Source organism: Emys orbicularis, chromosome 10, assembly GCF_028017835.1.
Source record: "Emys orbicularis isolate rEmyOrb1 chromosome 10, rEmyOrb1.hap1, whole genome shotgun sequence".
NCBI classification, from domain to species: Eukaryota; Metazoa; Chordata; order Testudines; family Emydidae; genus Emys; species Emys orbicularis.
Window position 1 is genome coordinate 25,980,007 of NC_088692.1, and position 14,730 is coordinate 25,994,736.

Sequence of the window (14,730 nt, forward strand, 5' to 3'; positions counted from 1 at the left end):
GAACAAAGTGACTTTATGACCACACCCAAAATTTTTGTCTAAAGTGGTCTCTCAGTTTCATTTGAACCAGGTATTTACCTGTGGTGTTTCCTAAGCTGCATTCATCTCCTGAGGAGCAGCCTCTCCATACATTAGATGTCAAATGACGTCTAGCCTTCTATCTGGACAGGACTAAACCGTTTTGTGCTTCGCCTCACCTGTCTCGTATGCAGATCCGATGAAGGGTCAAGCAGTCTCTTCACAGACTACCTCTAAATGTAAAACAAAGACTGCATATGAAAAAGGTTCAGCTACGCCTCCTCAGCAGATGCGAGCTCATTCTGTGAGAACACAGCCATAGTTAAAGGTGTTTCCTCAGTGATGTCTCAATATTGCCTATTTGCAGGGCTGCTCTGTGGTTGTCCATATATGTGTTTACGAACCATTACACCATTATTGCATCTCCCAGGGTGGATGCAAGTTTTTGTAAGGTGGCCCTGCAATCCTTGTTTGGGTAGACTCCAAGCCCCGTGTCCTGGGATGGGTACTGCTTGAGAATCACCTAAGTGGAATTTATAGTTGCATCTACTTGAAGAAGAAGAAACGATTACTTACTGTGATTGTGGTTCTTCAAGATATGATGCAGACGTGAATTCCATGACCCAGCTTCCGTCCCCTCTGCATCAGAGTCTAGTGTCTGGGCGTCCGGTGCGAAGAAACTGAGAAGGGTCGTGGCAGTGCTGCCTCATGTAGCCCTGGGAGGTGCTATGGCCAGTAGGTGTGAGTGCCACTTCCCTACAGGTACTGATAGGCAAAATTCTCCAGCTCCGGTGCATTGTGTGCACGCACATCTAAGTGGAATACACGTCTGTGTGTCATCGCAAAGCACCACAGTTACAGTAAGTTACCATTTCTTACACCTGCAAATGTCACCTTGAGTCCTGATAAAATTAATAGTACTCCTCAGGGGGAAATAACAGTATATTCATGGGCATCTCTGTTGGTCCACTGTTTATTGTACTTATACAAGAATATAACTTTTCGTGGCTTTTTAGAGAGGATTAAATTATTATATTAGAGGAAAAGGGCTAGACTCTTACAGTGCAGTGTTAGGGTAGCTCAGGTGATCTCCCATAAATTATTTTCTGAAATTGGAATATAGCTAGTTATAGCCCCCAATTCTGGACTGCAGCTGAGCCGAGTTCACCATGTAGGAGTGGAGGAGAACTATGTTACCTTTGCATCTCTCACATTTTTAGATGGCCAGAGACCAGAGCAGTCCCCAGTGTTACCTAGAATAAGCCCTGTGGCTGCTGTTTGATATACTGTACTGCTATGGCTTCCTATGGAGCCATCCAGCAGCACAAAATAGGCAGAGCACCTACTCACTCCCTCCGTCAACCCCATTATGTACTGCTAGTAGAGGCAGTGCTGGCCCTACACCAAAATGAAATTATACTTAAACCAGGGCTTTTCCACAGTGGCAAGATCTCCTGGGTGTGTGGTTCCTGTACTCCCCTGCAGAATTGGTATATTGATCAGAAACTGGTCCATAATATTTTAGGCCCCATTCCTGGAAACTAAGGCACCATTCCGGGAAACACATTAGTGACTATTCCTTTTGAATGCAGGGGCACTTCTCTAATGCTAAAATTATTAATGTGCGTAAGTGTTTGCAAGATTTGGGCCTAAATGCTAATGGCTTCGTGCTGTATTTTGTCAGAACGTTTGGTGTATTTGTGAATTTTTAAACATGGTTTTGAGTAGCATAGTTTGTCTGAAATTTCATTAATAACTTATATATTCGAAAACTTATTAACACAAAATGATTTAAGTGTAAACATTGACACTAACCAATAAATCAATTAAATTCAGAGGCAAAGCTTACATCAACAGTGTTTTTGATTCTTCAGCTGTAAACTATATATAAGTAATGTTTATAAAATGTTCAATTTCAGATAGTGACAGAGGACCAGTTCTGTGGCCACCAAGGCAATGATATGTATGATGAAGAAAAAGTGAAATATACTGTGTTCAAAGTATTAAAAAACTCCACACTTGCAGAATTTGTTCAAAACCTGTCTCAAACAATGGTAAGTTTTTTCTGTAGTACAGTATCTAACTATACATGTTTTTAATACATTTTGATCACTTTATAATCTTTGAATTCTCTTGGTATATGTGACTGCTTCTTTTAGTAGTGTCCCTGTGGGTGCTCCACTGTAGGTGTGCTTGCGTCCCTGTGCTCTGTTTTTAGGACTTCGGTAGCAGTATCCGTTAGGCCTGCACATGCACTGTCTGTCTCTTCTCATGCTGCTCCATGAGGCTAGTTGGCACACTCAGGCTAACCCCCATCAGTTCCTTCTCTACCGCCCCTGGCTAGAAACGGAGCTATTTGCTTTTCTGTAGTTAGTTAGCTTCCTAGTTCTTAGTTGTAGTTCTAGTTGTAGTTTTTTTTTTTTCTTTCTCCTTATTTTTCCCCTTAAAAAAGAACAAACAAAAAAAACCTATTTTATTTTCCCGCTTCTCTCCTCATTGGGGACCTTGCCCCTACAGGGTATGCCCAGATCCCTGGGCTTCAAGAAGTGCTTCTCTTGCAAAGAGGCAATCCCTATCGCAGAAAAGCACGCCCAGTGCATTTGCTGCCTCGTGGAAGGCCACATTGAATAAAAGTGTGGTCTTTGCGAATAGCTCAGCCCCAGGTCTCGTAAGGGTAGAGAATTCAGGCAGAAGATTATCTTCATGGAGGCGGCTCTTCGACCCTCTCCATACCCGTGCCACGAGTCACCTTTCAGACGTGAGTCTTCCCCATAGCCCTTAACATCTAAAGGCTGTGAGTCAAAGAAACAAGGCGCTGACCCCTCTCGCAAATCATCAAAAAGAGAGCAGAAGTCCCCGCAGTGAGCCCCAACGTAGCCGTAAACGTTCTCCGGCACACTCGATATCCTCAGTACCACCAGCACAGAGACTTTCTCGGTCCGGTGCTCATGGAAGTCCTCAGTGGCAGATACTGTTGACAAGCCTACAGCCAATGGGCACAGGCACCAAGTCAACGGCACCAATGGACAAAGGCAGGAGTAAGCACTCCTCTAAGAAAACATCAGTACACGATTCCTCATCGGTACCGACCTTGACACCTCATCTGACACCAGAGCAAACGGTATGGGCAAGACCCCCATCCCCCACAGTACTGCCAACAGCACTGAGTCGGACAACACCACTGGAATTCCTGCACTCCACGCATCGGGGTCTCCTCTTCTCAGTGCCAGGACCTCCGCACCGAGTTGGCTTGGCACGGGATTCTTCCCCACTGCTCTGCCATTGTTGTACCCCTTTCGCAATTCTCCACCAAAATGTTGTACTCAAAGTACTATACAGGATCTTTTCAGGGGGATTAAGGCAAAACGCCACATTTATTAGTAATACAGGTATTAATTAATACTCTACAATATGCATATGAGATATATATCACAGTCATGCATTCACACACACACACATACAAACACACTCCGTCTTGCTGTTGTTACCAACTAGTTGCTCCCCTTAACTGCACTGGCCAGGTGAGTTAGATGGGGGAGGGGTGGAGCCGGGCTTCTGCCGATCCGGATCGATGCTCCGATGGTGACAAGACGAGACCCGGGGTCCTCCTGCAAGACACCTCATATTTATAGCAGCTTCCCTCTTATGCAAATCTAGACCAGATTCAAAATCTGGGTCTGTGTCCATTGGTCTGTGTCCGTTGGTCTTTGTGCTGCTTTTTTCTGGGTGTTGTCCCAATGCTGCTCAAAGAGGGTGTTTTCTAAAGAAGGTGCTTGCTTCTAATCCCTGAGGCCGTCAATATGTCTGCTCTTCTTTGTGGGGCCCACTTGACAAGTTGTATTGTCCTTTGCTCTGGCTCTCATTCCCTCTGCAACTGTTGTAGCTGTCTGGAGGTGGGTGTCTTCCAAGCCTCACTCATTCACACCTCGTTCAGTCAATAGGGCAATTGATTACAGAGTGGAGGGAAGATCTTATTCTACTTCTAGCAAAAAGGCTTTTACTTTAACTATACTATCCTTAGGGGCTATAACATTTGATACAAAGTTTTCTACCAATTTTCTATATAGGGATCTAATACAAAGTTGTATGAAAATAGAGAGGCACAATGCCAAGTCATATGAAATACAAAATAACATCATGCAAGATGCAATGTCATAAAGATACTTAATACAAAATGTCATAAAGAAAGATACTTAATACAAAATAACACAATGCAACATCATAAAGATTTATAGAGATAGTTAATACAGAGATTTCTCTACACCATGCTCCCCTGCTTTCCAGTGAGAGCTTGGACAGTGAACCTGAGGAGGTGGCATCTCAGTACTCCTCAAAGGCTCCTTACGGTGCCCAATATTTGCAGAGCCTCAAGGATATCCTCAGATGGCCCCACCACCACCATCTTGGCATGGCCATCCATGGGCATCACCACCAACCTCTATGCCGCCACCCCAGTGGGACAAGAGGTAGTTCATCTCCTCCAGTTAGGAGCCATAGAACCAGTACCTCGAACATCTAGAAGGCAAAGGGTTCTACTCCTGTTATTTCCGAATACCCAAAAGGAAGGGAGGTTGGAGACCCATACTAGACCTCAAAGCTCTCAACAAGTTTGTCAAGGCTTAAAAATTCAAGATGGTCACTTTAGCAACAGTCATTCCAGCGTTGGAACAGGGAGACTGGTTTTCAGGACACCTATTTTCATATCTCAATCCTACCGACTCTCAGACAATTTCTCAGATCCTCTCTAGGATAAGGCCACTATCAATACAGGGTGCTCCCCTTCAGACTGTCATCGGCCCAAGAGTATTTTCCAAGGTTCTCTCAGTAGTGGCCGCCCACTTACACTCCCAAGGGATCATGATTTACCTGTATCTGGACGATTGCCTCCTCAGAGCCCAGTCTCTACAAGAGGCTCACTGAGTCACCGAAGCTGCAATACACTTGTTTACAGAAGTGGGTTTACAGATCAACGCCTAGAAATCAACCCTCACTCCAGTGCAGCACCTGGTATTCATAGGCGCTGACCTCAACTCTAGAGACCAGAGCTCCCCTTGCTCAAACAGATTCTTCTCTTTAGCCACACTCATATAGACCATTCAAAACTGCCTACAAATATCAGCCAGACACTGCCTACAACTCAGGGCACATAGCAACGGGCACAGCGGTAATACCACATGCCAAAGCTTCACATGTGGTGCCTCCAGATGTTTGTGTACAGCCCAAACAGGGACAGACAAGATAAACTGCTTTCACTACCCACCTGCGTCAAAATCTCCTTAGATTGGTGGAAAGACCCAACCAACATTTTCAAAGGGATCCCCTTCTTGCAAATCCCCCCATCATTGCTTCTAATCACTGACACATTGCTCATGTGGGGTAGGGGGGGATGTGCATATCGAAACGTCCTTAGTACAGTCAGAAATGGTCACCCACAGAGAGATCCCTTCACATCAACCTCCTCAACCTAAGGGCAGTCAGGAATGCCTGCACCCACTTCTTCCCGGTGATCAAAGGATCACACACAAGAGTCCTAACAGACAACGTAGTCTGCATGTACTACATAAATCAACAAGGGAGAGCCTGATAACCCTCCCTCTGTGCAGAGGGGATGAGATTATGGAACTGGGGCGTCTCCCACGAGGTCACACTGTCAGCAGACTACCTCCCGGAGGCACATAACTTGATAGCAGATAGTCTCAGTCACTAATTCCCACATGACCACAAGTGGGAGCTAGACCCAGTAGTACTTCACGATCTATTCAGGCAATAGGGGACACCGACCACAGACCTTTTTCGCTACTTCCTTGAACAAGAAATGTCCCCGCTACTGCTCCAGAGCAGGGATAAGACCGAGCTACCTGGGTGATGCCGTCCTCCCCTGGGATGGGGACTTCTTTACACCTTTTCTCCTTTTCCCCTACTATTGAAAGTCCTGCTGAAAATTTTAAAAAAGACTGAGCACACATCATTCTGATCGCTCCTATTTGACTGAGACAGACCTGGTTCCTTTACCTGTCACAGCTCGCAACATGCCCGCCAATCGCTCTCCCAGTCACTCCGTACCTACTGTCCCAGGACAATGAATATCTCCCACATCCCAACTTGGGGGTTCTCTGTCTCAAGGCATGGCTCCTTCTTGGTTCAAATAACTAGAAAGTTCCTGTTCAAAGGACATGCAAGAGGCGTTATTACACAGTAGAAAGTCCTCAACACAACATACTTGCGTGCAAAAATGGTCCAGGTTTTGGATTTGGTGTACTTCCCAACAAATCTCCCGGACATCCGCGACTCTTCAACCTCTTAGACTATACTCTGGCCCTAAAAAGATTGGGGCTGTCTGTAAGCTCTCTGAGTCCACCTATCGACTATAACAGCCTTCCACCTCCAGTATAGGTATACTCAGTGCAGTCACACCCAATCACCAAAAAGTTCCTCAAGAGTATAGTAAACCTCTTCCCACAACCTTGACTTCCTCCTACCACATGGGAATTAAACCTGGTGCTGAAAGAACTAACTAGGCCTCCCTTCAAACCCATAGCCACCTGTTTCTCAATGAAAACAGTTTTCCTGATAGCGATTACTTCAGCCAGGAGAAGTACTTCAGCCGCCCCCCCCCCCCCCCCCCCTTGGACACTACTCAAAGAAGAAGTAGTTACTCACCTTGTGCAGTAACAATGGTTCTTTGAGATGTGTGTCCCTGTGGGTGTTCCACAACCCACCCTCCTCTCTACTTCGGAGTTCTTGTGAATGACACTGTGGTAGAGAAGGAACTGAGAGGGGGGTTAGCCCACGTCGCTGACTAGCTTTGTGATGCAGCATGAGGAATGAGAGTACATGTGCAGGTCTAATGGACACTGCTACTGAAGTTCTCCGATCAGTAGTGTAGGGAGGCAAGCACACCTACAGTGGAGCACCCATAGTGACACACATAGTTACTGCACAAGGTGAGTAACTTCTTTCTGTCATAGTTTGAATGTTTGTACACTGACTAGTTTTGACTGGTTTTATTAAAGTATTTTAATTTTTTTTTTTAATTTTCTTATAATTTTAACTTTCTTTTAACTTAGGGATTTCCACAGGATCAAATACGGTTGTGGCCGATGCAAGCTAGAAGTAATGGAACTAAACGACCAGCGATGTTAGATAATGAAGCGGATGGCAATAAAACTGTAAATATTTGCTAATAGGGGAAAAGTTAATTCTAAGTCTGTCTCATTTACAGTTCCAACAGTAAAGATGTGGCCTCAGGACATCAAAGTCTTAAGTGTTGGAAACTAACCTGTGTCCCCTGTAACACCATAGAAAAACTTGTGAAATCTGGGACCAGTGTACAGTAGCCCTTGATTTAGAGTAGATTTGAGATTTGGCAGATTGATTTTGAGATTTGGCAGATCTAGATCTTTTTACTGTAATGAAAGGAGACACAATCATTATTCATCTGTCACTAACACTAACTTCTTTACATTTTACTACATAATATAAAATGTAAGGGCAAATATGTTATGAGTTCCATGAATGCTTTAGAAACTTCATAAAATAAAGTGTTGCATATAAATATCAATAATATTAGGGATACGAAAAGTTGTACTAGCCCCTGTGTTAAGTTTATCCTTAATTTTTGTTCTTGCTAGTATAATGGACATGGACGGAAATAAAATATTTTTAAACATACAAGAGAGTCCACTTTAAGTAAAATTCTGTGCAGTTTAAAGTTCTGTGTGTAACTTTTTAAAAAACACACATCAAAAGCAGTATTTGATATTGTTTTGCTTACTTTAGCAAGCTGGTAGAGGATTGCATATAATCTTTAACTCTCACCAACATAGTTAAAAATGAGCGACTTACACTTCCCAACATTGTAAGATTCCTTATAAGTTCTTGTTTTGTTTTAATTTAAATTATGCAGTTTGACAACTCCACTAAGTTTTCTGCCTATATGAAACTCATCTAAAGTCATTTTTTGCTCATGTTGTGTTTTATATATCCTGCTTCCTAAACAAACAGATGATTGAGCTCAGTGACAATGAAAATCCATGGACAATATTCCTGGAAACAGTAGATCCAGAGATGGCAGCTACTGGGGCAACATTACCCAAGTTTGATAAAGATCGTAAGTATATATGCTAAAATTTCAGAAAATACAAAATCTCTTATTCTATATGTACCTGAAAATCACTGAGTGCTCCTTCTTTGGCGCTCACTGCCTGATGTACTGTCAGATTGTGGCTCTCAGTATAGTTTGATCACCTGACCTCATTTTGTGTTGTCCTCTTCCAGGTTGGAGAGAGACTGGGATTTCAGATGTTCTAGAATGAATAAAATTCATTTAATCAGCTGTGTGGGGGTTATTTAGCTTCAATATTTAAAAAGTATTTTAAGGAAATTATCTTGTTACCAGGTTACGTGTTTTCTTATTAATTAAAGACATTGTTTTGTGACTACTGTGGCCTTGAGCATGAAAATGGAATTTACAGTTAGGTAATCCTCAATTGTGCTCAAATTATGGCTTTACTTCAGATTATTTTTTGTTTCTTAACTTGTAGATGATGTAATGTTGTTTCTGAAGATGTATGATCCAAAGACTCGGAGTTTGAATTACTGTGGACATATCTACACACCTATATCCTGTAAAATACGTAAGTCTTTAAACTCTTGTTGAGCTGTAATATAATATGATCAATTATATAAATATAGCATTTTGCATTTAATGTTAGTTATACTGTTAAAAGCGAAATTCAGGAAATACAAAAATGAAGGCTTCTACAGCAGCATTAACCTGTCTGTTAGACGTGCATAATATTTTCTATTCCTTTGTTTATGTGATAAATGTATAATTTGGTATATTTTTAAAAGTATGCCATGAAATATGCAAGGTTTGCAACATGGCTGCAGGAACCTTAACATTTCTATTTCCTAACTTAAATTGAACTGGGAAGCCTTAATGGTTCATTAATATAGCTTAATAGCTTTTTTTTTTTTTTCCCCCCTTAAGAGAGAAAATTGTTTTTGCTCAATAATTGCAGAATTTAAATGTCCCCAGCGAGGCTTTGAAGTTTACATGTCATTGAAATGAATGGGGTGGGGGAATTGTGAGTTCCATCTTTGCTGCTGAGATTTAGCTGTAGACAGTTATCTGCAAGGCTGGGTTAATGGGGCAGCAGTCTATTGATTTTTGTATTGGGCTGGCTGTATCCTTCTAATTTTATTTAAAAATATAGGATTTACAGTGTGTTGGTGACTACAGCAAATGTTGCAGAATCACCCTAAAGTCTCAGGATCTGCTTTTCCCACTTGTTTTCTTATTCCTGAATGTTACAGTTTGTGTTCTTGCCAAGTGTTCTGCTGCAACATTTTGCAAAATGACCTCAGGCAAATTGTCCCAGCAGCAGCTGCAGCCCCTATGCCTGTCTGGTTAGACTGTGTGTGTAAAGTTCTAGTGCATCTCACTCCAATGTGACATCATAAAGAGGGTGGAGCTTCATTAAGCTCCACTAAAAACCTTAGCGGATGTGCACTGAACGTGTTCAGAAGTGATACTCTGATTTCTTATTGTTAATAATGTCTCTGCCCATAAGCAAAGCAAATGTTGCTCTACATTAACAGTAACTTACGTGCAAAATGTTATGCGTAAAACTTTTTGGTTTTGCTCTAGCTCTGTTTATTTTTTGTGTGTGGTTAAAACTATGGCATTATTTTACACTAGCAGAATTGAGATGACTGTGCAAAATTTCCTCAAATTTAAAAAAATAAAAATAAAACCCCTTTTGGGTTAAACCTAAGGATGGGAAGTTTCAATTTAAAGGAGAAATTTGTCATAAAGTTGGACATCTGAAAACTTGGAGCGTTATAATGGAACCTTTTTGCAACCTTAATCATAGCTTTCGCTACTAGCGAAAGCTATAACATACTTCACACTTCTTTTTTTTCCCAATAGGTGACTTGCTTCCAGTTATGTGTGAGAGAGCAGGATTTCCCCAAGAAACTAACCTTATCCTCTATGAGGTTTGGATTGATTATTATTCCTACAATAAATCTAGGTTTGTGTGTCATTAGCAAGTTTTTCTCTATGGAAAAACTGCAATGTATATAAAAGATTTTAACCACTCTATATAAATACAAAGAACATGTCACTAAAATAACATTTTAAGTGAGAAATAAAATAATTTTAGATATTACATTTAGACAAGAAACCATCACCACACAGAAAGCCAACTGAGGCTTAGGTCCCATTGGAAACTCTGCAAATTAGTCATTTTCAGAGTGCTTGTAAGGTTAATTTCATAACTTAAAAAAAAAAGTTAATAGCTAGCTTTGATTACAAACAGTTGGTTTAACAGTGAAGTTTAATCAGCCACATGAGGTTAGCCTCCTCTTGTTGATTAGGTACAATGCTGTGTCACCAAGAGACAAGTTTCACTGAGATAAAATGGTGCCATTCACTGAATGGAAATACTCAGAGTGATCAGTGTTCCTGAACTATTGAAAAATAATTTATAAAATTCATCTGATTATGTATTTTTATTTTAATGAATACTTATGTAGCTCTCTGTGCTATTCAAAAAATCATTACCGTTGCCTTTAATCTGGAGCTGAATACAGAGAAACTCAAGTTCTGAACACTTGCTCTGACACTTGCTCCCATATTAAAAGCCAAAATCCTTTAAGATTTTGTTGATTTTTTGCATCAGCGTGACTAATAATTTAGCCACAAAACTCTGTTAAACTCTCTCAAGGTTGTTAGCATTCCTCCTCCTCCAGGATTGGCTGTTAGTTATGATTTGGCTGCATATTCTAGCACGGGTCAGCAACGTTCGGCACGCGGCTCGCCAGGGTAAGCACCCTGGCGGCCAGCACATCGCTCGCCTGCGCCGCTTCCCGCCGCCCCCATTGGCCCGGGACGGCGAACCGCGGCCAGTGGGGGCCGCGATCGGCCGAACCTGCCGCGTCAGCAGGTAAATAAAACTGGCCCGGCCCGCCAGGGTGCTTACCCTGGTGAGCCGCGTGCCGAACGTTGCCGACCCCTGTTCTAGCAGATATTTTAAAGTAACAAACTTTACAGCTTGTGCATCAGTTAACAAACAGAGCTTTCACTGTTAAAGATGTTGTGCCCAGCAATGTTTGGTTAATCTGCTGTACCCCAAAAGTTATGGCTCTGAAGTTTTTGAATACTTGGGCACAAGAGAATATCATTAGAATCCTAACTTTAAAATCAATAATCAAAAACGCCACTAGTAATTTGTGACTAAAAAGTCCTACCCTTTAAACTTCTGCTTGCACAGTCTGAGGTAAGGAAAACTTTTAAACTCAAAAATATACATTTATCTTCATGGAAGTCTCTGTGCTGTTAGCACTAAATCCATGCATGTTCCCAAGTCACCATGATAGCACAGCTGTTGCTGCTAGCAGGGCTGGCCTACTTGCTCCCAGTGCCTGACCCTCTGCACGTGAATCTCCAGCTGTGGGGAGGGAATGCTGCATCCTCTCCTGCCTCCACCACACTATATGAGGCAGCAGGCAACGAGTGAGAGCTCCCACACCCTTTCACCAAAGTGTAGGAGCAATACATGTTTATAACAACTTTAAATTGCTCTATTGGGATTTGAATCTGCATTGAGGCCCTTGCTCTACAGTAGGAATGAGAGCTCTAATGCCACTAGGTACCTGCTTTGCTAGCAGCCACACTGCTCTCACTGGTGGTTCCTGGGGCATGTACAGAGTTCCGTACTAACAGGCAGAACTGCTACCAGGGAACTTCCATATATACAGTCACTTCCAAATTCACATTAAACTTATAAAAGCTCCTTCTTTCAAATAGTATGGGTTAGGACCACAAAAGATTCTGCCACCTGTTCCTTTAAACAAAGATATTTCTATTCCAGTAAACAACTCACAATATATGTGTATTATAGTTATTTAACTAGTGTGTATTTAATGCTCTGGGGGCTTTCCACTCCTTTTGAAAAGGAGAGGGCAGCCTGTTATAGTGAATCAGTTTCACCTTGCCAAAAACAAACTAGTATTAATTGGGTTCCACTATTATTCTGAAAGTTGCGTGATTTGAAAAATAAGTCTTGGAGCATTGGAGAATTTTGAATTGGGGCTGGCTATTGAGGTGGTGTGATGGACTGTATAAAACATTTTAAAATGGATTCAATTCAACTAAAAAAGAATCTAGTGCAAATTTCATGGGTAAAGTAGAAATAGTAAACTCTATTGTGAGCAGTGAAGTTTGTAAATGAAATCTAATTTGAATTAAAAAACCATCAAAATTCACCCCCCCATTCATTTAAATTTAGGTTGAAAAAGGAAATGAGTCATCTTCCATTATGATATTTTTGCAGCTGTGAGGGTTTCTTATTTTGTCATTTATTTCTTCTTCTGATTGTTTTCCCTATTGTTTTTACTGCAGGAAGTTAAACCGAATTTAACAGAGAGAATTCAAGACTATGATGTATCTCTTGATAAGGCTCTTGATGAACTCATGGATGGTGACATCATAGTGTTTCAGAAGTATGTGTTTTGAAGGGATGGTTATAATCATGGTTACATCACCTGGTTCACTTAAATTTAAGTGGAGAAAGATTTTCTATTTAGCAGTTTTAACAATGATTTTCAAATGTTGAGAAGCATAGTTGCTTAATGGCAGACATAGTCAGCAGTACCAACTTACTGGTTTGGAGGGGCGGGGGAATTAAACTGTCACTCATAAGATTTAAAAATACCTCTTCACCCTGAATTAGAAAACCAATAAATACTGAAATAGATCTTCACATTGTGATAATGTTAAGATCTGTGTTCAGCAGGTAGTCTGAATTCTGCAGCTTTGCCCTTGGAGCCTCCATAACTGAAATACTATACTGCAGAGCCTAGCTGTAATTCTAATCTAAGTCTCTGTGTTATAACTACTACAGCCTAAAACTAAGCTACCTCCCTTTTCCTCTTACTCATGTTCCTTTACTAGTCACACATTGGCCTACAGTGATGACATGCTTCTAACTTAACTGAGCACATGTTCAAATAATAGGGATGTTGGTGCTTATTGGAGGTTTCTCCAAGGCAAAGGGAGAACTCCTGCAGCTTCTATCCAGTAAAGGGATCTTACTTAAGTTTGTCAGGGCTATAAATCAGAATTTCTGTGCTCTTACTCCTGATGGTCACACCCAACTGTGTTGCTCTGTTTCTCTCCATGGGCTGACAGTGGGTGGAAGCCAGCTAGTCTATCTTCAGCACTCTTACCCCAGATTATGTGAGATGAATGTATTTCTCATGTCATGCCTTGGAACTCGCATTCCCTGTTGACCCAGTTGGTGTTATGCACCTTTGGCTGGCTGCTGACTTCTGGGTAAGTGCACAGCTTGTACACTGGTGCTATTGCTCTGCCAAGAAGATAGGGGTACCAGTCAGTAGTGACCCATACTAATGTCTATACACATTTCACATCTGTGGTTCAAGGGATGCTATTGTACATCCAGTCATAGTGCGAAGTGACTAATAAAAACCTTCCATGAGAATGTAAGATGTTTTCAGCAATGTAGTAAAGGTATGTGGTAGCATACCGGGGAGGGAAGGGGGAACCAGTGCCATTAGACCGTGCTCTGAAACAAATGGAGTCAGCATGCTGCCAAATAAGTACGTATGGTGTGCAAATGTGTTAGAAGTCCTTGCACAGCACATGTATGTTCAAAAGGTATGAATCATGGCTGACAATTACAGTCCTGGTGTGTACAAATGGTGGATCTTTAAAGGTTTCCTAACTTCATTTCTGTATTTCTCAATAATATTTCTGATTTACTGTACAACATGTTTAACACCTCTAATGCTTGTATGATGTAGATGGTACAACTTGTCTGCTTTTGTAGGGACGACCCAGAAAATGATAACAGTGAACTGCCAACAGCAAAAGAATACTTCAGAGACCTTTACCACCGTGTTGATGTCATTTTCTGTGATAAAACTATCCCCAATGATCCCGGATTTGTTGTTACTTTGTCCAATAGAATGAATTACTTTCAGGTATGTATTCCACTCTACTTTGTTTCCTCTCCTTTTGTTTTCCCATTCACAGCCGTGTGGGGGCGTGTTATATAATAAAATCATGTTCAGATTAATTAGTAGGTCAAGATACCACTGTTTGGATGAAATGTTCTTAGACGAAGTTTTTCAGGGCCTGGGCTGTGCTTTCACTTCTGTTTTTTCACCTAGCACATTGTGTGTTCTATTAGAAACAAATAATTCCAGTCTCCTTTTCATACTTTCTACCTTGCCTTTTTAAAGTTTTCCTTAAAGAGCCACTTACTGCTCACAGAAAATCTTAAATATATTTAGATAGATTCTGCCTATGTTAACACAACTTCAGTTGTTGCCTTTCCAGAGTGTTTTCCTTTTTATTACTAATAACAGTTGGTTGTATGAAAACAAGAACTTTCTTCTTTAAAATGCTATTCTGCTTTGAAAAGTGACTTTCTAAAAATGACATAGTAGGATTGCTCACATTCTGAGAATGACTTCCAAATAAAATTTGCTCATGTACAAGAAAAAGATGTTTTGTTTTTAGACTGTTTTCCCCATCAACCTTGGGATCTGCTGTGCTTTCTGATTTATTTTGTATCATCACCAGTAATAAGATTCAGCCAAATTATGCCTTCATGTATACCTATGCAACCTAATTTTCCTACAAGGTGTTAATGGGCCTAGAATCTTCAAGAACTGGTG

General features: G+C 41.3%; 1 protein-coding gene across 1 annotated transcript in view; it reads left to right on the forward strand.

Annotated features, from left to right (window-relative positions):
- USP7 (ubiquitin specific peptidase 7) overlaps positions 1–14,730 on the forward strand; it is a 102,236-nt gene that overhangs the window by 75,967 nt on the left and 11,539 nt on the right. The window contains exons 16-22 of the mRNA XM_065412796.1: positions 1,938–2,072; positions 7,086–7,187; positions 8,023–8,128; positions 8,562–8,654; positions 9,953–10,020; positions 12,428–12,528; positions 13,878–14,031. Of these exons, the coding sequence (XP_065268868.1) occupies positions 1,938–2,072; positions 7,086–7,187; positions 8,023–8,128; positions 8,562–8,654; positions 9,953–10,020; positions 12,428–12,528; positions 13,878–14,031 (759 nt within the window). The remainder of the gene's footprint in view (positions 1–1,937; positions 2,073–7,085; positions 7,188–8,022; positions 8,129–8,561; positions 8,655–9,952; positions 10,021–12,427; positions 12,529–13,877; positions 14,032–14,730) is intronic.